Genomic DNA, 26,383 nt, shown 5'->3' on the forward strand with positions numbered 1-26,383 from the left:
TGTGTGTGCAAGGCAAGACAGACCGTTAAATCCTGCATCTTCCCGCACGCTGAGGACACCTTTTACTTTCTCAGTGAATGATGCACTGTATTAAAAAGCCCTCCCCTTCCCACCCACCCCTCCCCAGCTCCCACGCCTCCTCTAGGACCAGATCCTGCTGGATGATGGGCACCCCTTGCTCCCACTGAAAGCAGCAAGGAGATGGTGTGCTCAGCATCATTCACCCGGAGGAAGAGTGTAGGGAGATATTTGGTACCTCGCAGCCAATTGGAGGAGAGGTGACACTGAAAGGGGGGTGCTTTCTGCTCCTCTCTCCACCCATCCTCCATGACACCCCCCTCCCTGTCATCACCACCACCGCCATCCTCCTCACACACAAAAGCAGTGCAATTAGCTGACTTAAGAGAGCTGAGGCTTAGCCAGCTGCAAGAGGAAAATAATAATAAAATACCTTGGAGGGGAGGGAGGCAGCAGAGGAAGCAGCAGCCATGGAAGAATACAAATAACTGCCCTCAATTCCACCCCCCTCAACAAAATCCAAATCACAAAGCAACAACTGCTGTGAGAAAGGCCGACCTAGATGCATCCCCACACTCTTCCGCTGAGAAAGCCGCACGTATCTGCATCCGGATCCAGGCGCTGGACCTGCTGAGCAGCCCGGCTCCGTCGGGAGGAATGCCTGGCTGGGATACAGGCAGGATCTTCTTTGTTCCTCATTAGCCACAAGCATCGGTGAGTACAGCATCATCTGGGCTTCCACCACACGCCAGCCTGGGATTTGCTTCAATATCTTTCCTTTCTCTTCCTCCCTCCATGATGCTTTCAGGGTTAGCAGAAAGCGGATGACAGCGGTGGGGAGGAGGGAGGGAAGGTGGGGTCTCTCTGAGCCCCAAGGTATCTCCTTTGCCTGAATGTAGAGAAATCAAAAATGGAGACATGTGTGACCGTGTCATGGGCATCGCACGCAGTCAGGCGCGGGGATGAGGACAGCATACACCGTGTGTGTGCTGGGAGGGAAGGCTGAGAGCCACGGGGCAGGGAGAGCGCCCTGCAGCGCTCCCAGCCAGCTCTTTGCTCTGATTCCTATCTCTGCCAGCGCCTGTAATAAAGACAGATGCTGGATTTACTCAGGCCTCTACGTAGCTTCATTCCTTTAAACCAGATACACACAGACAGATTTATCTCCCTCCAGATCATCACCAGCGACACCCTCTGTAAATACAAGCCTCCAAAGGAATCAGAAAAAGCACTGGCTCTCTAGAAGAGCCATATAGCTATGGGTCAAACTCTGCTAGGTGCTGATTTCCCTGACACCAGGAAACAGAGAGAGTTGCCCCATCCATTTGGGAAATCACCTTAGGTCCCTTATCCTTAAAAAAATATATGTTACTATCCAGCCAGTGCCTGGGTACATTTACAGTGTGAAGGCTGAGCTCAGGAAGAGCTGTCCTAGCGGTGGATGGGTTAATGCATGTGCCCATCATATGAGCTGATTTCCCTTGAACATGTTCTATATAAGGCCTGACCTTGTCCCCTCCAGCCTCAGGTGCTACTAAGCTCAGCTGCAGCAACACCCAGCTGAGAGCAGCAGATCTGCTCGCTCTGCCCAGAGCTGGTCCTGCAAGGACTGCTCCTCTCTTAGGAGCTGCAGGAACAGCCCCTGGGAAATAGGTACAAAGGTTCTGCTTTTTGCTGGCTGGCAGCGTAGGAACCTTCTAGTGAAGGCAAATGATATATATGGTCCTAAGGGCCCCTCGTGCTGCTGCGGTGTTAGTACGAGTGAAAACAAGGCTCACTGGATTTGAACTTCTGTTCCTACCGGTGCAGGAGAAAGCCCAGGGAACAGCACCCCCACCTTGCCTCCATTTGAGGTGCTCCAGTTTTTTGGCATCTGCTTTGGTTTACCTGGAAGCAAGGCAGAGCTGTGAATTCTTCAGGGGTGCGGAAGGACGTTCAACATCCCTGTGAAGGCCTCTCCACCCTCTTCCATTTCTCTCTGGGTGCAGGGACAAGCGTGGGGATGGAGCCCAGGCCAGGCAGCAGCAGTCAGGAATTTCTCTGCAAAACCAAAGCCATTAACTTCTGCCCAGGCCAGCAAAATGGAAACTGGTGCTACTGCCAAACCAACCTGAAAGCAGCCTGGGAGGAGCTCTTCTCTTCCCTTTCAGCCACATTTCACTTCCCTCAGCAGAGGTGCTTGTTTAGGTTGAGATTAGTATTGGAAGAGAAATAGCAAGGGAAAAATGGGTGGACATCAGCCCAGACAGAGTTGATCCTCAGGGAGAAGCGCTAAGGTCACACAGAGCAGAGACAGACCTTTTGCTTTGATCCAGGGCCAACCTCACCTCCTCTTTCTTGTCCAAAGCGTGACAAGTAGCCACAAAACCCCATGTCCTTGCCTTGTTGCTTTCGCCAAACAAGCAGCTACCACTCTGCTTCTCTGTGGAGCATGGTATCAGCATACCTGCTCTGAACGGTTCGGATTAAATGCTCCCAGGTTGGGATGCTCAATGCCAACCTCTCTTGCCTTCCACCTTCCAGCCTGAGCCCTTCCTCGAGGGAACTGCCGTGCAGCCAGCCCCTCTCTGAGCACGATGGGAACCACAGAAGCCACTTTGCGGATGGAAAATGTGGATGTGAAAGAAGAATGGCAAGATGAGGACTTCCCCAGGTTTGTTCCCTGAAAAAAAGCCCGGGAAAATGTTATTTCTTCCTGTAAGAAACCAGCAGGCCACGGAGCATGCGGGTCCCTCCCACTAGTCCCAGAGGCGACAGGAGTCTTAACTCCAACAGGGCAATTCCGGCCAGAGAACTGAGCTTTTGTAGCAAGGCTGCTCTGAATGCCTAAAAATTTTTGGGAGGCTTCTGGCAACCCTCTGTGAGCATGCCAAGGAGATGGTAAGGAGTCGGGTGCAGAGGACAGGGAGATTAGCAGGGATGGATGGATGGATGGATGGATGGATGGATGGGTGGATGGATGGATGGATGGATGGGTGGATGGATGGACGGACAGACATAGGGATGGATGGACGCATACAGGGATGGATGGGTGGACTCCTTCCCAGTCTCTAAATCAAACAGTGTCTCCCCAAACAGAGGAAAGCTGCTTTGCCAGGAATTTGCCCCAGGAAGCGGAGTCATTGGGCGGCAATGACCGCTGGCACTGACGTGCAGAAGCTGCATGGTTGCAAACCTTGTAAGAAATGGTGTGTGGGTGACAGAAGGTGCCAAAATGGCAGCTTTCACCTTCACAGATGCTTTAGTAACTGCACAGAGCGTCAAAAAAATCCCCACAAGCTCCACGTGCGCTGAACTCCCTGCAGCCACCCAAAGGGTGCACCCAACCTCATCCCCACCCCAGCGCTCCCCCACACAACATCCAACTCTAAATCCTGTGGCCCAGCAGCGGCTCGCTGGGGCACACGCAGCGTGGCCAACACCGAGCCTTGCTGCAGCTGGGGTCTGGGCTGCTGAGGGGCTTTTCACCCTGGCCCAGCTGCAGCTGAATTCCCCCGGAGAGCCCACAGAGCCCCTGTATTCGCAGACAGTGGCGCAGTGTGCTGGGCGGGCGGGTGTGCACAGCCCCCGCCGTGCTAGAAAGGGTCTCCTGTTCCCCTCGGCACCGGCAGATGAGCTGAGCTCTGTTTAACCAGGTCCAGCTGCATCACTAATCTAAGCACCTCTGTCTGCCAGCCCAGCACCCGCCTCACAGGACGTGCCTTGTCCTTCCGCTGGCCCCAGAGGTGGGCTCAGCCAAGCCCTTGGGTTTCTAGGATGGATTTTTTCTTTCCTCTGAGAGCAGAGCTTTGGGCTGATGGACCTCTGCCAGCCCAAGGCTCCCCCAGAGCACTGTGCTGACAAGCTTTTAATTGAGTAGGAAGGAAAGCGGGGTATAGAAAGGAAAGTGAGGTATATAGAAAGGAAAGCAGGGTATAGAAAGGAAAGCGGGGTATAGAAAGAGGAAAGCAGGGTATAGAAAGAGGAAAGCATTGACCCAAGGCTCCCTAGAAGATCTGGGGACAAAGCTGGATGAGCTGGACACCTACCCACTAACCCACACCATGTTGGAGCAGGAGCTGCCAGGTTCTGTTTCACACTTGCCATGCACTTGCCGCAGCCACAGCCAGGCCTTCAAGGGGCATTTCTTCTGCAGAGCCCCCAGCACCACCTCACACAGGCATCAGCACTCCTGCCTAGCAAACGAAGCCCAGGGAGAGGCAAAGGGATGTGACCATGGCTGCGTGGCAAGCCAGTGGCAGGGACAAGGCCAGAGCCCTCCAAACAAGCTCCCCAGCCTGCTGATAGACGGCTGCAGAGGGATTAAGTCGGGAATGGTGCAAGTGAAATAGAGCCCAAACAGCCACGAGGCAAATGAGTGAATGCTAGCTGTGTTAAATGGCATTAAAAATAAATAAATAATAATCTTCAAGACACTTCCTCCTAGAAGCATTAAAATAATAGGGCAGAAGCTGCTGCATGTGGGACAGTAGCTCTCTAGCAGATGATTTGCTGCATAGCTATTTTTGCATAGCTGTGATTAACCAATCTTGCCACAAAAAAAACCCATATCCTAGACAAAGATCTGGGCTGGGGGAGCTGAATTCAGCTGCTCATTAAGGACACAGGGCGACATTCCCATCCCTCCCCGAGAAGCTGATCTGCAGAACAAGCTCCTGCCTTGCAGGCTGCCAAGGTGCAATGCCCAGGCACTGAGCAAGCAGCGAGGAAGCGGAGAGGAAAGGGTTCTCCCTCCTGCTGCTCCCTGAAGGTTTAGCTCCTGCCGACAGTCTGTCTGTCTGTCTGTCTGAGCGTGCAAGCGCTGCCCTGCGCCGCTGCTGCCGCGGTGCCCGGGGCGGATGCAGGAGCATGCTCACTCCATCCCACTGCCAGCGGATAACGGGTCGGGAGGGCTCGGGCTGTGGGAGCCCGAGAAAAGGTGCTGATAGAGGGAAACTGGGCAGCAGGCGCTCAGCAGAAAGCAAAATGGTGGCATCCGACCCTTAGAAAACCTGCTTCGTTCAGAAAATTTGGCATCTGGGGCTAGCCGCGTTTGGGGAGGAAGATTGACACGAGACGGGGAGGTAGTGATTCGAGCACCCTTTGGGAAGGTAAGAAAGCCCTTTTCTTCACCTCTGACTTTTGAATCGCTTTCCTTAAATTAATCTGAGCATCAGGGAGCAGAGTGCCTGACTGCAGCACGTACTCGGTACAGCTGGGCCTTTCCCCCCCGCCTCCCTTTGATGCTGTATCACCAAGTTGTGCCAGGCGCCAGCTCACAGCCAGATAAACAACCAGCCAGGCCCCGTTCAAGACAAAAGCAAAAGGGAGGAGGAGAAGCTGGAGGGGGAAGAGGGATCTTTCTGACTGCTCAGGAATATTGTGGCAGCCCACAGGGTCTGGGTGCTGCACAAGCGAGCAAGGAGCCTTTGATCAGGTCTCCAACTCTCATAAATATACAACAACCAGCTAGGAGAGGATTATCCTTTAATCTAAATATTTATAGGGTTTAATTTGGCTGGTGGCTCTGGTGTCATGGCAGCCCGACGAGGAGCCTTTGTAGGGCAGAGCTGGGCTGTATCCTCCTCCGGGCTCGGTACCGGTCCCCATCACCTCTCCCTGCCATCGCTGGACCATAAGGTCGGCAGCTGCTGGACACCAGCCCCATGCACAACCCCATCCCCATTCTTACAGCACTGCCTTAAAAATGGTGGGGTTTTCCCCACATTCAACCCCAAGGCTGTGCCAGCACCCAGGATTTTACACCTGGAGGTGTAAAAGCTCTTCCCTGTGTTTAGGGGGAGCTTCCAGCAAGGGGCAGGTGAATCGAGGACAGCTCAGAAGGTCCCTTTTAAACAGACCTTTGACAACATGAACGTGTCATGGGGTTGGGGGGTTTGGTCATGCTGCGCAAGAAGTTTCAAACCTGGCTAATGCCAGGGGACAGGCACAAGGTCCAACTCAAATTAAGTGTCCAGAAAATATTCAGCTCAGGGTGGGGAGTGTGCTGCTCTGCCACCAGCTAGGGTTCCTCACCACAGAACTGGGGGCCAGATTCTGACTTCACTTCCCCCAATATGGGTCAGGAGCAACTCCAGCTCCTTCCAAAGGGTGACAGCCACGTAGTGAGATTTGGCATTAGCATCTGTACAGGAAGGCCAAGTTTTAAATCAATGGATGCTTCTAGCCTCGGGCTGGAGGCAAGGTGATTTATACCAAGAGGGTGCAGGAGCCAAGCTCAAGAAGCTGCAGATCCTGACCTCTGCCATGGAGCCCCAGGAAGGGAGCAGCGGGTCAACCTTTGGCTCCAAAATATGGGTTTGAGTGCTGGCGCCTGGATCTTAGCTCAGAATGAACCTGCTCCCAAACCTCAGCAGGGTTTGGGTATCACTGTCAGCTTTTGTGAAATGGGGGCTGAGGTGAGGATGGGGTGACAATTCCAGGAGCACACCTAAGGTTTGATCCTTGCCTTGAACACCGTCTGCCTTAGAGCAAAGTCCCTGCAGACCAAGGAGGCAGTTGCCTCCCAGGAGAGGTGGTTGTGGCAGGCGCTTTGGATAAAGTTTTGCTCTGCTGTAGCTGCGGCCTGTGGCAGAAAGCAGGATGCACTTTACAAAACCATTGGCAGAGAGTGCAAAGTGCTCTTGTGCTAAGCATCCACTGCTGGCTCAGCCGCTGCTGGGATCAAAGCATCCCCCACTGGGCTCAGGAACAGCCAAATTCAGACTGTCTGGACAGCCCACTGCATTGCCTACACTGTGCAGGGAACAGGAATACAGACAGCAAAGTACCAACTGCAGAAGATGTTCCCTGGTACCCTTGATAAGGAGCCCTAGAGCTTGGCACTGCCTCTCAAACTTCTGACAGAGATAAAAATGGGGATAATGTGGAGAAAGTGAGGATGTTACCAGGCTCTTCTGGGGACAGGATTTGTTCCTGTGTCCCTGACTGGATTTTCCAGCCTCTTGGCTGAACGGTGGCATGAGGGATGTATTGGGGGGGTAAATGCAGGGCTAGTTTGGAGGTTACTAGGGATTGCACAGTGCTCCAGTAATAAAGCACAGCTGCTGGGCTGCTTTTGGGCAAATCACTGAGGGTATCCCTCAGGCTGAGCTCACAGGCAAAAGGCAAAGGGCAGAGCACACATGAGGCTGCACGTTTCTCCCTGATGTCCCCAGTTCTCACCGCGCTCTGCCATGGAGTGACTTTCTCCTAAACATCTCCCATTATCTCCTGTCTTTTTACCTCTGCATCTTGGCTTGCCTGCAGACCTCTCCCAGAAGAGACGGGGATGGAGTCGCTGGGCAGCCCTACAGAAGACGAGAATACATCCTGTAAGTACCAGTCTGCCTTATCAGGAGTTCAAAGGAAAAGAAGCCTATGGGAATGGCAGCTTGCAGTTAGCACAAAAGCCAGTTCCCTTGGAGTATCCACCAAAAAATCCCACATGGGAAAGGAAACCAGCAGAGATTTGAATTTGCTAATTTTTCACAAGAAGCTGGGGGAGGAAATAGGTATCTCAAAAGTGTGGGTGCTTTTATCCAGCCATACCTGCAGGCGTCCAGAACCTCCCAGCTATGAGCCACCACTCTTAGCTTCCAAGACCGTAGCCTGAAACGTGCATGATGAAAGCACCATGTCTTGCACTAAGGGTAGAGGATGAGGACAACTTGTCAGTTATTTTCCTTTTAACTTCAGCTCCCCCAAATACTTTGAACTTTAATGGGGCGCATCGTAAGCGGAAGACACTTGTTGCACCAGAAATCAACATTTCCCTGGACCAGAGTGAAGGCTCCATTCTCTCCGATGACTTCTTGGACACACCAGATGACCTCGACATTAATGTGGACGATATTGAAACTCCTGATGAGACAGATTCCCTTGAATTCCTGGGAAACGGGAACGAACTGGAATGGGAAGGTAAAAGGCTGGTTTGGGGTGAATGTCTGCAGGGGTTGGGGCTTTTTTTAGCCTCATTTTAACCACTTCTGGCACCACTCACCATCAGCAGCTGAGGACCAACTTCACCAGCAGTGAATCACAGCACACACAACCAGGCCCCATCTTCCACACAGCATCTGCCCCAGCAGGACCCCAGCTATAGCCCAGGAGTCCCGGTGTTGCTATCGCAGCACTTCCATCAGGGCATAGTGTGGGCAGAAATAGTTCAGGGACTTGCAAACCCCAGTCTGGCCATAACTCAGGATAAGGCTGTGGACACACGTGCCCTTCCGGCAGCAGCTGGGCCACCACTCCAAGCTGGAAGGCGCTGCCTGCTCAGCTCTGCCAGTAGAGCTGTCACGTGAACGGTCAAACATCTCGAATAACATGGTCTTTGCTAACCTGGCTGGTTTGGACTGAATCGGGCTAAGGAGGACTCATGCAAGCAGCTCTGCTAGCAGATCAGAAGACAACCCCTCTGGCACAGGCGGTGCCTTCTTCAGCCAGTATAGATGGATCTGAAGGAGGATCCAGCAAAATTCAGGTGCCCGACCTGTGACTGCAGGTACTAAAGCAGCATGAGATGATAAGCTTATTTCTATTACAATCTGGCAGTGCAGCAAGATTAAGAACCACAAACTTACACAGATCAAAGTTGCAGATGAAACGGATCATCCTCCGTTCGTGGTTGCTCTTGTCTCTTACTGCACACCAAAGCTCTTGCAGAGCCTCTTCGTACATTATATTAAAGGCAGAAATGTTTGTCCCTTTTCCAGATGACACTCCTGTAGCCACAGCCAAGAACATGCCTGGGGACAGCGCAGATCTGTTTGGGGATGGTGGGACAGAAGATGGGAGTGCTACTAACGGACGGCTCTGGAGGACTGTCATCATTGGAGAGCAGGAGCACCGCATCGACCTCCAGATGATCAAACCCTACATGAGAGTGGTGACACATGGAGGTGAGGGGGAGGGAGGCCTAATCCTGGCTTGGTGGATTTCTTTCAGTCCACCTTTGTCAAACTGGAGGGGATGCCATGACTGATTGTTTCATCTTTAGGGAAAAATTGCTATTCATTTTGTACCACTATGTGGCAGACAAGCACAAAAGCACCCAGCTCATGGTAAAAAACATATAGTCACTGTAGCAGGCTTTCAGTAAACCAAAGCAGCGATAAAGCTGGCTCTGAACAAGATGGAATATACCCCAACCCTCAGCCCTGGGTGCAGGCAGCATTGCCAGTGATGAAGGGACTGCAGGGGCTTAATCCCTCTGCAGGGATCTGTCTCTGGAGGCACAGCGAAAGGCCATTGCGCCCACAGTTAGTGGCCACTTCTGAAATCTGAGCAAGGCCAAGCAGCGACCCAGGGCAAAGCTCTCAGCTCTGTGCTGACACACACAAATTCCTTCCCTGAACCCCACATGCCTGTTATAGCCAAAACCAGGATCAGAGGCAAATCAGATCATGAAGGAGGTCTGCAAGAGAGACAAACACTTACCTAGAGCTGAACAGAGGCACAAAAAACAGCACAGGCCCAAATTTGGCAATACATCTCCACTGCTATTTTTCCCCCAACTCTCGCATCTCCCCCTGGAAAGAGTCACTGATGCTGCCTGTGTCTCTTTTTCCCAGGATACTACGGAGAAGGTCTCAATGCCATCATCGTCTTTGCTGCCTGCTATCTCCCGGACAGTAACCTGGCCGATTACCACTACATCATGGAGAACCTCTTCCTGTAAGTGGCTGGGGTCTATGAGGGAGAGGAGGGCAAGGAAGGTAACTTGGGCTCCAGGGAAACAGTGTCCATGTATCCACTGCATCAGGAACCTCAGCTGGAAGTAGTTTGAGCCCAGGCCAGATGTACCCATTGTGCAGCTGCAGACTGGAGCGAGCATCACTGGGTAAGACACTGCCCACAGCGTTTGCACCCAAGTCCAATAAGTCAAAGCATTCGAACATTTAGTGCTAATTATGCCAGTGATGGACTCACAACCAGGGTAGAGCATATGCATACGATGCTGAACAGCTGGTAGATGCTACTGCTAGGCAGAAGAATGGTGCAGGGATCTCCATCAGAGTAGGCACTATGCTAACAAGCACCAGCAATCCCTGAGAAACACCCTTGAGAAATACCCCTGGGCATCCTGCAGAGAATTTGAAACCTATTCCAAGGTCTACAAAGAAGGGGTCTGGAGTCCTTTTGGAATGATGCACAGCCACCTGAAGAAACCTCAAGGGACTTTTTTTTTTTTTTTTTTTGAGTCTCATGTCCCTGTTGCTTTTGATCACTGCCCAACAGGTATGTGATCAGTAGTCTGGAGCTGCTGGTGGCTGAGGACTATATGATCGTGTACCTAAACGGAGCAACGCCCCGGAGGAGGATGCCAGGCCTTGGCTGGCTGAAGAAATGCTATCAGATGATAGACAGAAGGTGAGAGTCCTGTTGGTGTTGCCTCTTCATTCTTCCCTGTCCTCTTCCCACACCTCTTCCACTGCTTCCTTGCAGCCTTCCCAGCCACCCCTCCCTCCTCACTCCCCACATTCTGTAATCCCTTCCTCTATCACAGCCTTCTGACTTACTCTAGGCTCTCTTCATCACTTCTTCCTCCTCCTCCTTCCCTCACAAGCATCAGGCTGATGCAGCACCCAAGTTTGAGCTTAAATAGGGCTCTTAAGGCTTTTGTCTGGAGACACCCAGCTGAGGCTGGTGAGCATCGTAACACTTATTAGTGCCCTGACACGTTACGGCGAGTTTAAGAAAAGGTACTTTGAATCTGAGTTTCTGTCCCATGGCTTTTCCACAGGCTGCGTAAAAACCTCAAAGCATTGATAATCGTGCATCCTTCATGGTTCATCCGGACAGTGCTGGCTATATCCAGACCCTTTATCAGGTAAATATAACATGTTCCCAAACTCAGCTGGTTTTGGAGCGGAAGTTTAATCTCATGAATCAGATCTTAAGCTCACCTTTAACTAGCAGTGACCAAGGTGAAACCATTCATCATTTATCCTACCTCTCTCTGATACTTCCAAGGACAACTCTAGAGGTGGTTTTAGGAGACGCTGGTGACTTAGATCCAAATCAAAGTTTGTCCCAGTGGGTAGCACATAAAGATTTACTGTCAAGTGCAGGAATGGTGGTCCTTTTTCCCTCCTACAAATATTGAGAGGTGGGAGTGAAAGCAAAGTGAGGTACAGTAATGTGCCATCTCATAACAACTTTCAGTCATCAGCACGTCAGCACTGGGAGGACACGGGTACACTCAGACTACAGAGGATACAGAGACGCAGAATTCCCCATTTCCATCAGGAAAATTCTGACTTCCTATGGAGAGAACATCAAAACAAGACCTCAAGCACACACTCTTTCTCTCTCTCTGCCAGTGTGAAGTTTATCAATAAGATCCAGTATGTTCACAGCCTGGAGGAACTGGAGCAGCTCATCCCAATGGAGCACGTACAGATCCCAGACTGTGTCTTACAGTGAGTATCAGAGGGACCTGGGGCACACGTAGCTCTGAGAGGTGGGGGACAAAAATCCTCTGTAGCAGGATATTGTGTTGAGTCAAAACCCATGTAATGGAAACACAGAGCCTGGGGCCAACCTTATCTTACACATGTAGTGGTGCCAAGCAAGAGCCTGCACACTGTGCTAGTTTGCAGTTTCTGTCACCTTCAGAGCAAACATTGCATTTTACTAAAAGTGTACAGTCCTGACCGGGTAACATTTAAAGAATTTTTCCTGTTTGTTGCAGATATGAAGAAGAGAGGATCAAGGCCAGAAAAGAAAGGTAAAATTAGTTTCTGGGGGGATGGAGGGTGGGTTTGTTTTCTTGGGATGCTGTTGCTTTCTCTCATCATTATTTGTGTGATAACCAGTCAATTCTGTGTTCCTCCTACCCTGATATCCCACACAGCCTACACTTATTTCCTACTGATTTTCTCAAAATAAGCAAAATCTGCAGGAGGGAGGAGAAGTTTGATTAAAAGTTTATTTATCCATAGAACCGTTCCTCTTAACCCCATCAGTGCACACATCCTGAACATGCACTGTATGTGCTAGCCAAGGTCATCAGAAATCACTTTATGTATAAAAATGGTACATTTTCCCCATCTGATGATGCAAACTGACCTTAAAGTGAGAGCTAGTGCTTCTTTTAAAAGCCACTTCATTCTGCTAGAGTGGCATAAAGAGGGCCATTAGTTTACAGTTTGGTTTGTTTCATTTGCTAGAGCCGTTCCATCGCTGGTGATTTCGGTTAGAAGTGCTGGCCATAAATAGTGATAACAATCAGCTCTGCTACAGCAAAAGGCAGCCACGGCCAGAGGAAAGACCAGCTGGGTCAGCACAAGAGCAATGTGCTGTAATAACACCTCCTCGAGCTGGGGAACTGAATGCGAGATGCCAGTTTGGGAGGATTCAGTTCATTAGCTCCTGAAAAGCGAGTTGTCCAGCCCAAATTAGTCAGCTACCTCCCTCTAGCGCCAACAGAGGCATCCTGAGAGCATCAGGATTATCAGAGCTGTATATCACAGGGACGAGAAGTGGTTTCTGATCCTCTGTAACCTCTGGCTGAGGTCCAGCTATCTCCCTAGAAAGGCCTTAGATACTCTACACTTCCACACTGCTCGCCTCCAGGTGATAGATTTCAAATGTGCTTTGTGTTTACAGGGCAGAAGAGAAACAAGACATGGCTGAGAAGGAAAGGTAACGACTCTTTTTTGCTTATCCTTCACTTACAAAATAGCTTAACCAGTCTTTGGTGATGAGAATGGCCCTACTGCTCTGTAGCACCCCTGGGCAGCCAGGCTCTGCGCTCTCGGGAGATGTTTGGACCCAACAGGACATTTCTGAAATGTCTGGGAACTGATAAAGCCTCTCCTCTGCCTAACAGCTCCCTGTGCCATCACTTCTGTGATGTTACTGACCTTCACCTATGCGAATGGATTCCTGACGCTGCTTTTTCCCTCCGTAAAGCTAGCGAACCCGTTTGGTCATGGACCAGAGCCAGAGGCACCAGGGAACATTCTCCTGACATTCAGTTGTAGCATTTGCACGATGGTGCAATGCAGAGGCCAAATACTGCTGTCAGGCGCATCTTGGGTGTGCGTAAAGCCAAGATATGAGGCTGTAACTTTAGATGGGAAGGAAAATTCTAGGCAGGTTTGGAAGACAGTGTCAAAATCCTATGCCAGGATAATTTGGCCTGGTTTTGGCTCTGCTTCAGAGTGATATAGCCTCACTTTTTTTATTTTATCTAACTAGCTCCTGAGGGGGAACAGTGCATATTCATGCTATTCTCTTCCCAGAAAAAAAAAAAATGGAGCTTTGATCAAAATTGCCAAGATCCACTGGATAAGTCTGAATTGTTCCAAGAAACAAATGGGACCTCAGGGCCAAAAGAGAAGGTGATTAGTTTGTGGTGGAGATTCACTTATTGTTTTGCTGGTTCTCTTCCAAGCAGGCCTGTGCCCCCAGCAGAGGATCAAGAAACCAGGTTTGATTTGTCTCTGTCTCTGTGTGATAGATTTCATTGCGTTTGTAACCCCCTAAAAGGAACAACAAGACTGGGTGAGACCCAGGACCTCTTGAGCCCAGTGCTACTCACGGAGCACAAAAGAGGCACCAGCCACTTCGCAGCAGGGGGGGACAGAACCGGGAAGCTGTTGACACCTTCACCCTGCCGCGGTCACAACCGCAGCCACTGCGGCTTGTCCCAAAGCACGGGCTGGTCACAGCTGCAGCTGCTGTGGGGGCACTTGAGAAAAGCTGCCCCTCAATAAATTACCTGGCATTTGCCACGTGGTAAAGGCGTGCACGTGGGTATTTACTGCAGAGCTGCCTTCCTTTACCCTACAGTAACTTTTTCATGGTTTTGTGCACTCAGGAAAAGTCCTTAGAGAAGAAAAAGCCCATTAAAGCTGCGAATGACATTATCTTTGGCCCTGATACAACTTTGTAGAGGATAACACCCAAACATACTCATATTTTTTGACATAGTGGGAATAACAAATTTTTTTTACTACAATTTGCTTTCTAAAAATACCTCTGTCTTTCTGTTCCTTCCCAGTATGTCATGAATCGAAGCAGAGCGGAATGAATGGAGTAGAAGAATGACGCAGCCTGGCAGTCACCCACGTAAATGACCTTTTGGTATAAGACCTTGTCACCATCTTATTCCAAGTTCTGTAAGATCACGGAGCCTGCCTCCCCTGTCTCCAAGACGCAAAGTCCTTTAAACTTTTTGAGAACATTTTACTTTAAAAAAAACCCCACACCAACAAACCACAAATCAAAACGAGCCAAGAATAGCACTTTTCAGGACAGGTTGCAGTGTGCTTCAATGATGGTCTGTGGAGAGCTATTAAGTAGTGCAAATAGATACCATGTTTCCTCTTAGTAAGTTAAGAGCATCCTGTAGTCCATTAGTCACCAGCCCAGAAAGAGATATATTTTTTGTTTAAATTATAATCCTTTCCCTTAACTTGCTGCTGGCCAGCACTGAGACATTTTGCTTTAAACTGCACACCCAGTTTCCTCCATACAGACATTACAACAGCCATTGCCCCAGGGAATAACTAATACAGGCAATGAAAAGAGTGCATTTTCATCCTTTCTATAGCCAGTATATGTCTCTTCCTGAAAATACCAAGTGCCCACCGGTCTAGGCACCTCTTCCCGCCTGGACTGCCTCCGTTAATTCATTGCCAGTTCCTCTTACTAACTCACACAGAACCATTCCTATGAGTAAATGCCATGGTTTTTTCCTGATTTGTTCTGTCTCAATTTGTAAGGCACTCTTGATAACTTTGAGAGTCCCATATGGCGTGGCAGCCTCCACAGAACCTTCTTATGAGCATCTTCTCATATCCACACGCACACACCAAAAAGGTCTGGATTTAAGAAGGAGCCTTACGGACAGGAAAGTTTTTCAAGCCTTGTCTTTGTATTGATTTCATGACACTGGACAATCATTCACTATTAATACCTCCTATTGCGGAGACAAGCTGCTAAATGTTTGAAATTTCCTACTTGCCATCGCTGGGTAATGAGGGCCTCATCTATAAACATACCTGACTGGGAAAAGCCCAGGTGGAGGATGCTGCGGATGTGGAGGCGGGACATTGTATCTGGGTTCAGCTTCTCAGCCAAGAGATGCAGACATGCTATTGAGACTCTGAAATTTGTATTTTGGACTCGTGAGGATTCTGTGAGCAAAGAAGGGAAGAAAATTTAAAAAGCAACTATATCTGGCCAAGATAATTTGGAAACTCCTGATTTCACCAGAGCCAACTTACATAAACCGTTTCAAATGCGTCAGGTTAAAACCCCTTGCAGACAACTGCAGATGAAGAATGACCTGCGTGTTTCATCACTTAAGGAGTAGTTCAAACCTGGCAACCCTCACCCGTGACTGTTTGAAACTACCGCCGCTTCGCTCAGTTCTGAAATCCCCTGGAGGACAATCCTGGCAAAGCAAGATTTTCCCCAAGATAAGGATGTCTCCTCTGAACAGATAAAGCTTCTCTTATTCTTTCAGTGAGTAAAACTGCTACAGATGAGATCTTTATTTTCCTGAGTGCTACAAAGGAACACCAAATATGCTTGCTTTCTTCTCATTTGATAAATGCTTTTCTCATGCTCTTCCATCATGGATGTATTTACTGAACAGACCTTTGCATGAAAAACAGAGCACTGCATCCACAGCATTAACCCCAAGAAGATGAAGATGGTAAAAACTCCATATTCTGTCTCACCGGCATGTTAGTAACAAGCACCAAGCAAGCATCAACCTCCACAGCTTTCTAGAAATTTCATTATGAGCCAGTTATTGACAAAGTGAATTCTGTGCTACAGGGAAAAACAGCACTTCAGGTTTTTTGGAGTTTAGGTTTTATGCCAATAACACCTCCCCACAAACGGCGTTCTGTCCCCAGCTTCCCAAACAGTCAGCAGACATCTGTTTCAAGACAGAAGCAGCAGTCAGAAATTTTCAAACATTAATGTGTTAACCCAGTCTGCAAAGCTGGGTATCCTTTTTCACACATGGTCTGTCAGATGGACTAAACGAACCCACGGAAATTAAGAAAGGACTCTTCTGATCAAATTAATTTTAGTTCAGACAATAAACACTCAAAAATCTTGCAGCGTAAGAGAATGTGAATTCACTGTCTCCCATTGATAATACTTAAACCTAGAATTTCCTTTTTTCTTTTGAGACCATTTTTATGCATTTAGATAAAAAATCATCTGCTATGCTTTTCACAAAAGAATGCAATGCAGTTGGACACTGAAAGGGAAGTTTACAATTATATAATGGACAAAATTGATAGAACATTTAATAATGTTTTAAAAGTAGAACTCTAGAAACCTTTTATGCATCGTAGTTACTAAACACTTCAGTGAAAAATGTTCACAACATCATGGAAAATAGTGCTGTTATGGAACACATGGACATGGCAGATAAGAAACCTCGATTATGTTTAGTCTTGAGACCTAAAGAAATAGACTGCTGCTTGATCCTCAGCAGTAACCATACCAGAAGAATGTGGGGTTTGGTTGTTTTGTTGTTTGGGTTTTTTTTCCTCCGAAGAAAAGACACTGTGTCTACATTTTCAGAAAAAACTACAGAATGAGCAGACCTGAAGATGAAACAATATTTTTCAAGTAATTCCTTCAGGGAGAGGTTAAGAGTTCAGCTGTCAAAAGGACAGATTACCTATTTCATTTCAAGATCGAAGTCAGTCATTTGTTTGAATACAAAAGTCAACTTGTAACTTTGAAATAATTTTTCAAAAAGTGCACTTTCTGATAGAGCACTCTAAGTAGTATGCACTATATCTTAATTTTTAACAAAATTATATGAGTGTGTAAATTTTATGTTCCTGGATGGATGGATGGATGGATGGATGTCTATATGTCTTTTCAACACAGAAAAGAACCTTCAACCCATAATGGATAAACTATAGCTAAATGTAAAAAGTGCATTTTTATAGCAAAAAAAAAAAAAAAAGTATCATTAACTTCTTCAGTGATTTTAGATGCTACTTGAAACCAAAGTAGCTACAAATTCTTTGACAGAAACACAGAAACAATCAAGTTGGCAGTGTCCCTGTACCAAATGTGGAGCAACATATGATGTCGATAGACCTGCACAGGCTCCAAACAAAATCAGACCTACGTGCATTAATAAACACACCACCAAATACGCTGCCTTCATCTTTAGAAGAGCATCACAGATTTAGATCCAAGCGCAGCGGAGGTGAGAGATTGCCTCTCAGGGACAGCTGAGGAAGGTTTCGGAGGCTGCAGACAGATGGGGAGTTGTCAACCAGTGATTTAAACCCAAGGACTTGCCTTGCACAAAAGTCAAGCAGTGACAATAGACCAAACAGAAATCTGAGGTGGCTGAAGCCATTTTACCAATTTCTTCGCCAGTTCCTTAAAGAGAGCTGTTCTCAAAGCCTGTTTGTGAAAGGGTTTACCAGCCGAGCTCTACATTTCCACTGGAGATGCAGTTTATAAGAGAAATATGCTATACCAGCAAAAAAAAAAAAACAACCAGTTGCTAGTAAAAGTGCATTTACATTAGGACTTTTGCCAGTATATATACATATGTTTAAAAAATAAAATGAAATAAACTACATCCTTTCAGCAATACTGCTATACCGGTCAGTGTTCCAAATGTACACCAGACCTTGTTTCTGCCTCATAAAAACATCTCCCAAGGATAAATATTTTGACTTATGAATGCACTGTATTATATCAAACAACATGTATTATCAACAGCATTTTTCTGATCCAGGATTCTACCTTTCATGAGATTTTCTAATGGTGAATCCATGTAGAGCCACATTTTAGCTGCAGAAAAAAATATTTTACACCCATGATAGCGTATTCACAAAAAACCTGGTTCTCTTACAGTCTAATTATTGACTGAATTTCAACATTCACCCAGCATCAGCCTACAAACTGAAAAATCAGATCCCTTCCTGTACAGTTGATGACAGACTAGGAAATACCTTCCCATCTCTTTCAGGTAGTCACAGGACTGGACGTAGCCTTCGGAAATGCAGGCACTTGTCACTGCATTATGCAGCAACCATCAGATTTATACGGTTAAAACTACTTTGTTTTGGCACATATAGGAATCATCCAGATTTGGGACTGTCCAGTAATTTTAATTTTGATTCACAAGGAAGACACAGGAAATAAAACTGAGATGCTGCTGTATATGCAAGTTGGATAATTAAGACAATTTCTTCTGTACAGTACTGTGTAAATGTGAGTGGATATTTAGAGCATACCTCGTTGCGATTTCTCCATCTATTTTTTCCAAAGATTATTTGCTTACAGATGTGCGTACACAGGTATGAGAAAACCTAAGTGGTAAAGGTTTTAAAAGCAACACATCCTCTATTTTACATATCTAAGGATGAAAAAAACAAAAGAGTTAATGAAATGCTGGTGGCAATAAGCTCAGATTGGCCTGACAGCAGGTGAAATGTACAGGCAAAATTGCTATAAATACAAAAGCACATGTCTTCTCTTTTGTATTTCCATATTTACTGGCAGTCAAAAATACAGCATGCTACTGGTAAAGTGAATTTTAAAAAGTCACCATGACAATATAACATAATCTATCTCAGTTTTTTTTTCCTTTGTAGAGGGCCCTTTTAACCCAAACCTACACGTAAAAATGTGTGAACTGTCATTTTTCTAAAGTGTTTGTAATTAGGTGGTTTATGCTAGAAGACATAGATTGCTGTTAAGTATGTATTATTATTTTTGCTTTGTATTATTCCATAAGAATCTGTGGATATTCAATTAAAATGAGACTAATCCTTAAGCAAAAATGCATACCCCTCTTTTTGTCAGTATCTTTTATTTAGACTTTGGCTCCGTAGAGAAAATACAATGAAACTTTTGCTTTGGATGTTACTCCTTTGAATAAAGCAAGTCACAGTCATCCCTGGCAACTATGATACTGCAAAATGAACCTCTCCGAATGTTTTTACTAAAATAACTTCTATTCTACAGACATGGCGTATGATCTTTCCCAGTTTCCCTCAGTGTTATGCTTTAGAAAAGAGTCATGGAAAAATAGCTTCCCTTGGGTTTCTATCAGCCTGTACAGAACAATACTTGTCTCGGGTTTTTTAATCTCACATTATTTTTTTCATATCGTTTTATACTTAAATGGATAACATGATTGGAAATAAATTGTAAAAACAAATACACGCACACAAAAACCCAACCCAAAGCCATTTAAACCGAAAAAAAAAAAAAAACCAAACCCTTGTAAACAAGTATTTACAGGAAAATGCCTGAGATGTCTGATCTGAGTGGTTTTTAGATACATTATTAACATATTTCAATTAATGAATTGGAAGTGCTGTGAAGTAACTCATTCAGGAAACGCATATTAGTTTAAATGAGTATATATCCACAGGGCTACACTTTTGCTCTATGTTTGTATGAAAGCAGATTTTTTGCCATGATTTTATTTTCACCAAAACAATTCTACCCCCAATCACATTGGTATCGACAACATTTTTTTCTGCTCCTTCGGATTTTTTGTTAAATTTATGTACAAAGGTTGGCAGAAGGCATTGCAGTGCTATATCTCAAGTATAAAATTTGTGTGGACAGTAACAATGCAGGAACCTGTTTTTCCAGGGGTGTAACAGTAAATTGCTGCTCACCCCAGGCTCTACAGTCCTGTAGTTACTTGCTTTTGCAGCGCCTCCAATGTAGGCACATGTTTCTAGGTTATGAATGAAACACTTCCAAAATATTTCAAGTGGCCTTGGAGCTAAAGGCCACTAGCATCCTGATGTGTCATGAAGGAATCTGGTCAATGCTGACAAAAAAGAGACAGGGAGTCTTGGTTGAAGTATGCCAAAAGCCAGCTCTAAGCACAAAGAATGCAACCAATACAGCAGACAAAGTTCAAAAGCTCATTGTGTTTTGACTACACCATGCCACAAGAAATGGGATTAGCTGCTACCCTACCAAAGCAACAAAGTTTCCCAATCAGAAGACAAGATGTCCTTCCTCAAAAGAAAACAGACCCTTTAATCACCCTTCACTGTAGTTTTCCATTAGCCACATTATATGCCTCTATTTGACTGATTGCAATTTTATATTATTATTTTCATTCAGCAGTCTCTAAAAGCTAAGAATATTCCCTGCAAGAGACATTTTAAAAGACCTCTGCAGAAAACTGGTTGCCATTTAAAAGACAGAGAAAAGAGGCACTCCACAAAACCCAGAGTCTTGTAAATATATTAAGATTACAATGTTGGTTTGAGGGTTTTTGGCAGAATGGGAGAGAAAAGTTAAAGATAACTGTTCACTGCTCTTGTCACCACTTCATTTACCCGTGCTACATTTTTCTTAAGTGCATCTCTGCAAATCTCTGCTGCAGCAGGGTGTTGGATGTGTGGCTAATCCTGGGAATCCGGTCTGCTCTGAAGATACCACATACCTGGGAGGGTTCAAGGCCAGGCTGGGCCAGGCTTAGAGCAGCCTGGTCTAGTGGAAGGTGTCCCTGCCCCTGGCAGGGGTGGGAGCTGGATGAGCTTTAAGGTCCGTTCCAACCCAAACCATCCTGTGATTCTATGATAAGGCCTTTCAGTGGATGTAAGTTGGGAAGTTGGGACATTTACTTCACTTTTCTCCATTGGATGTGATCCAGGTATATTTATATTCCTTTTAATCAAGATGGTGGCACCTGTGATTAACATCAATAGCAGAACATCAGGTAAATTCCTTAGACACTGTAAACTCTGTCAACCACACAGTTAGTTTTCATGACTCATTTTCTTTGAATTAGGTGCCTGAAACCCACCTAAATTGCATGCTGCCTTTATGAATCTCACATTTACTCCACCATCAGCTCCAATTTTAAGGAAGGAAAAAAAAAATTATAACATCACTGTATAGTGTGAATTAAAAATATTTTTAAAAACCTGTCTTTCCTCCAAAACATAAAATTACTTTCCACCTAGACCTCACTTTTGCAGTTTGAATGAGAAGTCAGTATTTTCCCACTCCTTCTCAGTACTGAAACCTCTTCTGTCACAAGAGTTGTGAACTAAACTGTCACCCGAGTGGAAATCTCTGCTCCCACGTGTGCATTATGCGACTGTTCTTCCCTTTAAAACAACTGAGGTTCCTGAATGAAGCATTATTCAAGAACATGCTAATTACGGCATAGACTATTCTGAGGTGTTTGCCATCATTGCTAATCATGATGTGCCATGGAGAGAAGCCAAGATTCCCAGCTTCAAACAGTGAGAATCTTCTCCAAACAATTAACCTCAACACTAGGCATGAGATTCAGCTTGTCTAATTTTATCAATCTAAAAATTAGATACGGAGCCTAAATTAGTTTTAGGTTCCCTCTACAGTTGATGAAAAGAGATGATTTCACCTGTCTTAGGATGAGATGAATCACTCCGTGGTGAGGCCTCCCTCTCTCCGCTGGTAAGAGATGTAGCTAAATATCTAGCTTTACACTACGCATGTATCTTTTAGACTGCCAGTTAAATGAATCACAACCTAGGGGAGGAAAAAGAAGTGATAATGCAAGTAAAAAAAGAGAGAAAGCGATAGAACATTCCTTCCTTTTTTAGCACACGGGAGTTCAGTACTTTGATCATTCAACTTGTCACCTTGGGTTAACTTCTCAGGATGTTTGAGACTTTTTGTGTACTTGACCTTTTGTTTAGCAATCTAATATGATCAAAAGCAGTCAGTTTCTCTGAGTAACTAAGACTGGAGATTAGCAAGGGAATGCTAGCTGAAGAGCTGAGTTTTGAGAAGAGATTTGAAGCAGGAGAGAAAGCCAATACATTCCAGTTAAAATTCATTTTAGATTGGTTGTCATTTTTTCAGTCCATCAGAGAACAGCCACAACATAAAACTCAGACTCAAGATAAAAGTCAATAATGCCCAAATGAGAGTTGTAAGAATAAGATTTCATACCTGGAATGGAAAGGAGAAATTACAGGTAGGGATTGGACAATATTGCTAATATGTGCTCAGAACATAGAGAACAGAACATTTGAGAAAAACTACTTGGGAGAGCACTTGAGCTAAAGACTAGGCTTGAATGTAAAGACATTAACTCCTACTGTTATTGTAAGCAAGCAGAACTGCATCAAAATAAACTGGACTCTGTTCTCAGTGTCCCCCATCCTGCCCCAAACAACCTACAGTCTCCCAAATCCAGAAAACTCCTCACAGCAGACAAAGGACAGTCAGTATTCTCACACCATAATACTCCATTTTAGCATTTTTTTCATTCTTTAAATGCCAAAAATTTCTATTCCATTATTTCTTGTGTGTTGACTGTTATTAGTACATCATACTGCAGTCAAATAAACCAAGGTTAATGATTAGTAATTCTACCACCGTGAACTATGTTTTAAATTCCAAATACAGCCTCTTTGAAAAGATTACATCCTCAAAAATCCATTTGAAGGAACATTTCTTAGAATCTATTTTAAGAATGTAAAGGCTATCAATCCTTTCTGTTTGTGTGTTACAACACAGTCATTAATTACATGATAAATGAAAAATATTCTTTTACACAGGGCACCCAGCTCATCAGTATGTTAATTTTGTGGTGTTAAAATTCTTTCAATGTAGCTTGTTGTGTATGTCTATTTTTGTGGCATTTTTTTTCCAAAGCAAACTTAAAATAAATTCATTGTATGGATCGATAATCAAAACTGTGATTTTTTGCTAAACTCATTATATCAAGCACTCAACATATTTTAGCAAAAACTTACCAAAACCCATTAGCCTGAGGCAGTCGCTCAGCATGGGAAATTTCAGTATGAACACAGTGTGTGTGACCAAGTTTTAATCTATTACAAAAAAACCCAACAAACCAGTAATAGAAGTAACTGGTCTGCGTATGGTGTTGCTGTCACAAGTTTTGACAAAAATTGAAGATCAGTATCCTTTTTCTGTCTATTTGTCTTTAACAACATAAACAGTATTACAAAATGTTAGTCACGCCAGTAAATCCACCAAGAGAACTAAATTTTTATATAAAATGCCTCCACAGCAATTTAATTTATTCAGTGAGCATCCCCCTGTGCAGGATCTCTCTCCCCAAATCTTCAAGTTACGGATATAGTCCGAGTTTGTGCGGTGACTGTAGTGGTCAGTAGGTAGAAACAGGCGCCTCTGGAGGAAGACTCAGCCCATCCATCCTACCGCCAGCTCTGGGTGGCATCAGCCCCTCAGCTCTGAGGTGGCTGAGCAGAATGAACCCCATCCTCAGGCTGGCCCTGGTGGAGCTGAGAAATGATCTTCTTTATCACTGGAACGACTCTCCCTTTGCAGGCAGAACTGGTCTGTAAGCTCCTCCTGGCATCTTGCAGTTGTGGGAGAAGCAGCCCGGTCCCAGACACCTCTGTGTCCCTGAAATGAGATCAAATATACAAGGACTAGCACTGAGAAGTGCATTGATTCCAGAAAACAGGAGGGAATTGTTCTGCCATCCGATTTGGATCCCACACCCGCATGTCACAGTGACCATGAGGGCAGGCACTTCACTCCTAGCGAAGGGTGCAGTTTGTTCTTGTTTTCAGCTACCTCTAGCCAAGGCAGACGAGGGGAGCACAAAAAGCCACCGTGGGCTCTGCTCTTAGCACAGCACTGGACATATTTAGCATGGCTGTAAGTGAAGAGTAGCAACACAGCTATTAACGGCATCAAACAGGAGAGAACCACAAAGAATGGGAGAAGAGAAATGTGCATTCATTAACTTGTCTTCTATTCACAGCATTTCCTTCCTAAAATACATCCAAAGTGGTAGCCCTGCACACCCTGCAGGATGTACTTGTCTTTTATCCCAGGATTACGGCTGGATAAGCAACTACAACACACTGAAGCACCCTGATTTTTTTTAAGTGCTATCAGAAGAGTGTACACTAGAGTATACACTATATATATCTCTCCTATAGAAGGATCCGAACTGATACTCTGTTTCTTTAAAACAGAACTCAAAAAATGGAAGCCAAAATAACTCAGAGGACCAGTTACCCCCTGTAAACTCTATGGCAAGTGGCTTTCAAGGCTGAGGCTGAGAGGCCACACTCCAGAATACGCTTAGTCCCGTATGGCTGAGTGACACGGGGGGTTAAAGTGCACCGTGGTGCACTGAAGCATCCCACAGGAATCAGTCATGCAGGAACCCGGACAGTGCAGGAGAAAGGGTCAGAAAGAGTAATGAAGAATGCTACGAATGCAGAAGAGAGCAGAAAAATCTTTGGTAACATTTAGAATTAGTAGAAACATTTAAAAGAGACAATTTACCCAGAAATGCACCCCACATATGTGGCACGGTAGGGACAAACACACAAAAGCTAAAGAGCAAAACGGGAACCCTGTGGTTGCCTTCTTTTCTCCTCTCCCCAACCCCAGCTGAATTCTTTGCTCTGAGGCACCCTTTTGTCAGCTGCACCAACACAAAGGGCTTCTTGATTTCCTCTGAAATCCTGTTGGGACAGAGAGTTTCTCCAAGGGGCGGGTGGAGCGTGGTGGAGTGGGAGGATTGTGGCCGGGGAATTTCATAGATGTCGGGGTAGCAAGGGACAGAGCGCGGGGAAGACTCAAAACCTGCGAGCTGGCTTAGCCCAACCAACCTCAGAATGAAGCAGCATGGGCAAGGATGAGCTTTTAATAGAAGAAAAGGAAAACTTCACGCATTGTCTGTATGTTACCTATTCAGACTGACTGTGAAGAGTCTGTCAAACATACCTAAAACCTGTCAGAATGTTTTGGAGCACTGGATGAATCACCACACATTAACAACAAGCCTTACAGCTCAGCTGTGTGTTTGCTGCGAAAAGCTTGAACACTTATTTCATGCCTGTCCTGGTTTCAGCTGGGATAGGGTTAATTTTCTTTCCAGTAGCTGGTACAGTGCTGTGTTTTGGATTTACTATGAGAATAATGTTGATAATACGCTGATGTTTTTAGTTGTTGCTAAGTAGTGTTTGCACTAAGTCAAGGATTTTTCAGTTTCTCATGCCCTGCCAGTGAGAAGGCTGGAGGGGCACAAGAAGCTGGGAGGGAGCACAGCCGGGACAGCTGACCCAAACTGGCCAAGGAATATTCCATACCATCTGACGTCATGCCCAGTACATAAACTGGGGGGGGAGCTGGCCAGGAGGGTCGGATCGCTGCTCGGGGACTGGCTGAGCAGGTGGTGAGCAATTACATTGTGCATCACTTGTCTTTCTTGGGGTTTATTTCACTCTCTTTATGTTATCTTCCTTGTCATTACTATTATTATTATTTTTTATTTCAATTATTAAACTGTTATCTCAACCCATGAGTTTTACTTGGTTTTGATTCTCCTCCCCATCCCAGCAGAGGCGGGGGGAGGAGTGAGCGAGCGGCTGCCTGGTGCTCAGCTGTTGGCTGGGGTTAAACCACGACAATGCCTCATTCATTCTCCACCCTTCCTCAATTTCCAAGCCACCCTCAAGTTTGTCTTACTTCCTCTCCTCTCATCCATCAGTACGATCTACACTGGCCAAAAGATTCAACCGAGTGGAGAGCAAGATTAGACATCATCTCTCCTAGAATATAAACCAGAGAGTTAAAATTGGGATTCTATCACTTTTTAAAAATGCTTCTAATTCACTGCTACTGACTATACAATTTATAGCAACACAAAGATCAGGAATAACTAATTTAATAATGTCACACACCTACGAACATATGCCAGCTGTCAAATGACACTAGAAATGTCTGGCATCTTTTTAAAATTCATCCCTGGAATTACTGCAATTGCTACCTGGCACCACACAGATACAAAATAGAAGCATTTCTTGCATATCTTACTCCTTTTTGTCTCTATATTCACTAATCTCCTGAAAAAATTCCTCACATAGGCCACTGAACTCTAAGGAGGATCCTTTCTTGGAGCACCATGGTCAACAGCTTCCAAAGGGCTCCAGTCAGGAAAAGATTGGGAAGTGCAGCGTGGGGAGTGAAACAACTGCAGAACCTGATACTTTGGCAACTGAGAATTTAGAAGAATTTCACCACCTCTGACTGGACTTCAGTAATGAGCTGGCTGCCTTTGGGCTCCAGTTTTCCCTCACAGAGTCCTCACTTCAGATTACCTCTGAATCTGTTCTTTTACACTTACCCTCTCGCCCTTCCATTCAGGCCCCATCGCTTTTCCTTCCCTCTAGAATATTTTTTCCAGGTTAATCTCCTATCCCCAAAGTAATGATATACTGAAACATTTTCATCTGTATTCTTCTTGTGTGCACAGCTGCTTCTCCCCGATCCCATCCTAAACTCTCAGAGTGTGACCTGCCTGCCACTCCGTCCCTGCCTCCTCCACAGGGCTACAGACCCTCTGCCACCAACAGCAGCCGTGGGATCAGCTGCAGCAGTGGCA

The 26,383-nt window shown here is 45.8% G+C and overlaps 1 protein-coding gene across 3 annotated transcripts; it reads left to right on the top strand.

The window, feature by feature from the left end:
- Positions 1 to 340: 340 nt before the first annotated feature.
- On the top strand, positions 341 to 18,801 carry ATCAY (ATCAY kinesin light chain interacting caytaxin). Of its 3 annotated transcripts, none has more exons than XM_074851659.1 (13): positions 341 to 732; positions 2,542 to 2,671; positions 7,267 to 7,331; positions 7,696 to 7,917; positions 8,715 to 8,900; positions 9,573 to 9,675; positions 10,240 to 10,371; positions 10,745 to 10,831; positions 11,325 to 11,423; positions 11,696 to 11,731; positions 12,613 to 12,648; positions 13,403 to 13,438; positions 14,012 to 18,801. In XM_074851659.1, exons 2-13 carry the CDS (start codon positions 2,595 to 2,597, stop codon positions 14,019 to 14,021), a joined length of 1,089 nt encoding a protein of 362 aa, XP_074707760.1. In that variant the 5' UTR covers positions 341 to 732; positions 2,542 to 2,594; the 3' UTR covers positions 14,022 to 18,801. The 3 variants fall into 3 exon arrangements, with proteins under 3 accessions (XP_074707760.1, XP_074707761.1, XP_074707762.1); XM_074851660.1 differs by having other exon boundaries at positions 13,406 to 13,438; XM_074851661.1 differs by lacking the exons at positions 341 to 732; positions 2,542 to 2,671 and adding an exon at positions 4,959 to 5,108.
- The last annotated feature ends 7,582 nt before the right edge of the window (positions 18,802 to 26,383 follow it).

The sequence above is a fragment of the Strix uralensis genome, chromosome 27, assembly GCF_047716275.1.
Source record: "Strix uralensis isolate ZFMK-TIS-50842 chromosome 27, bStrUra1, whole genome shotgun sequence".
In the NCBI taxonomy this organism is placed as follows: Eukaryota; Metazoa; Chordata; class Aves; order Strigiformes; family Strigidae; genus Strix; species Strix uralensis.

Coding starts and splice junctions, on each gene's coding strand:
- ATCAY (XM_074851659.1), top strand. CDS start 2,595: ATGGGAACCACAGAAGCCACTTTGCGGATGGAAAATGTGGATGTGAAA. Junction 8,901..9,572: donor GAGAGTGGTGACACATGGAG/GTGAGGGGGAGG, acceptor TCTTTTTCCCAG/GATACTACGGAGAAGGTCTC. Junction 12,649..13,402: donor GACATGGCTGAGAAGGAAAG/GTAACGACTCTT, acceptor TTCTCTTCCAAG/CAGGCCTGTGCCCCCAGCAG.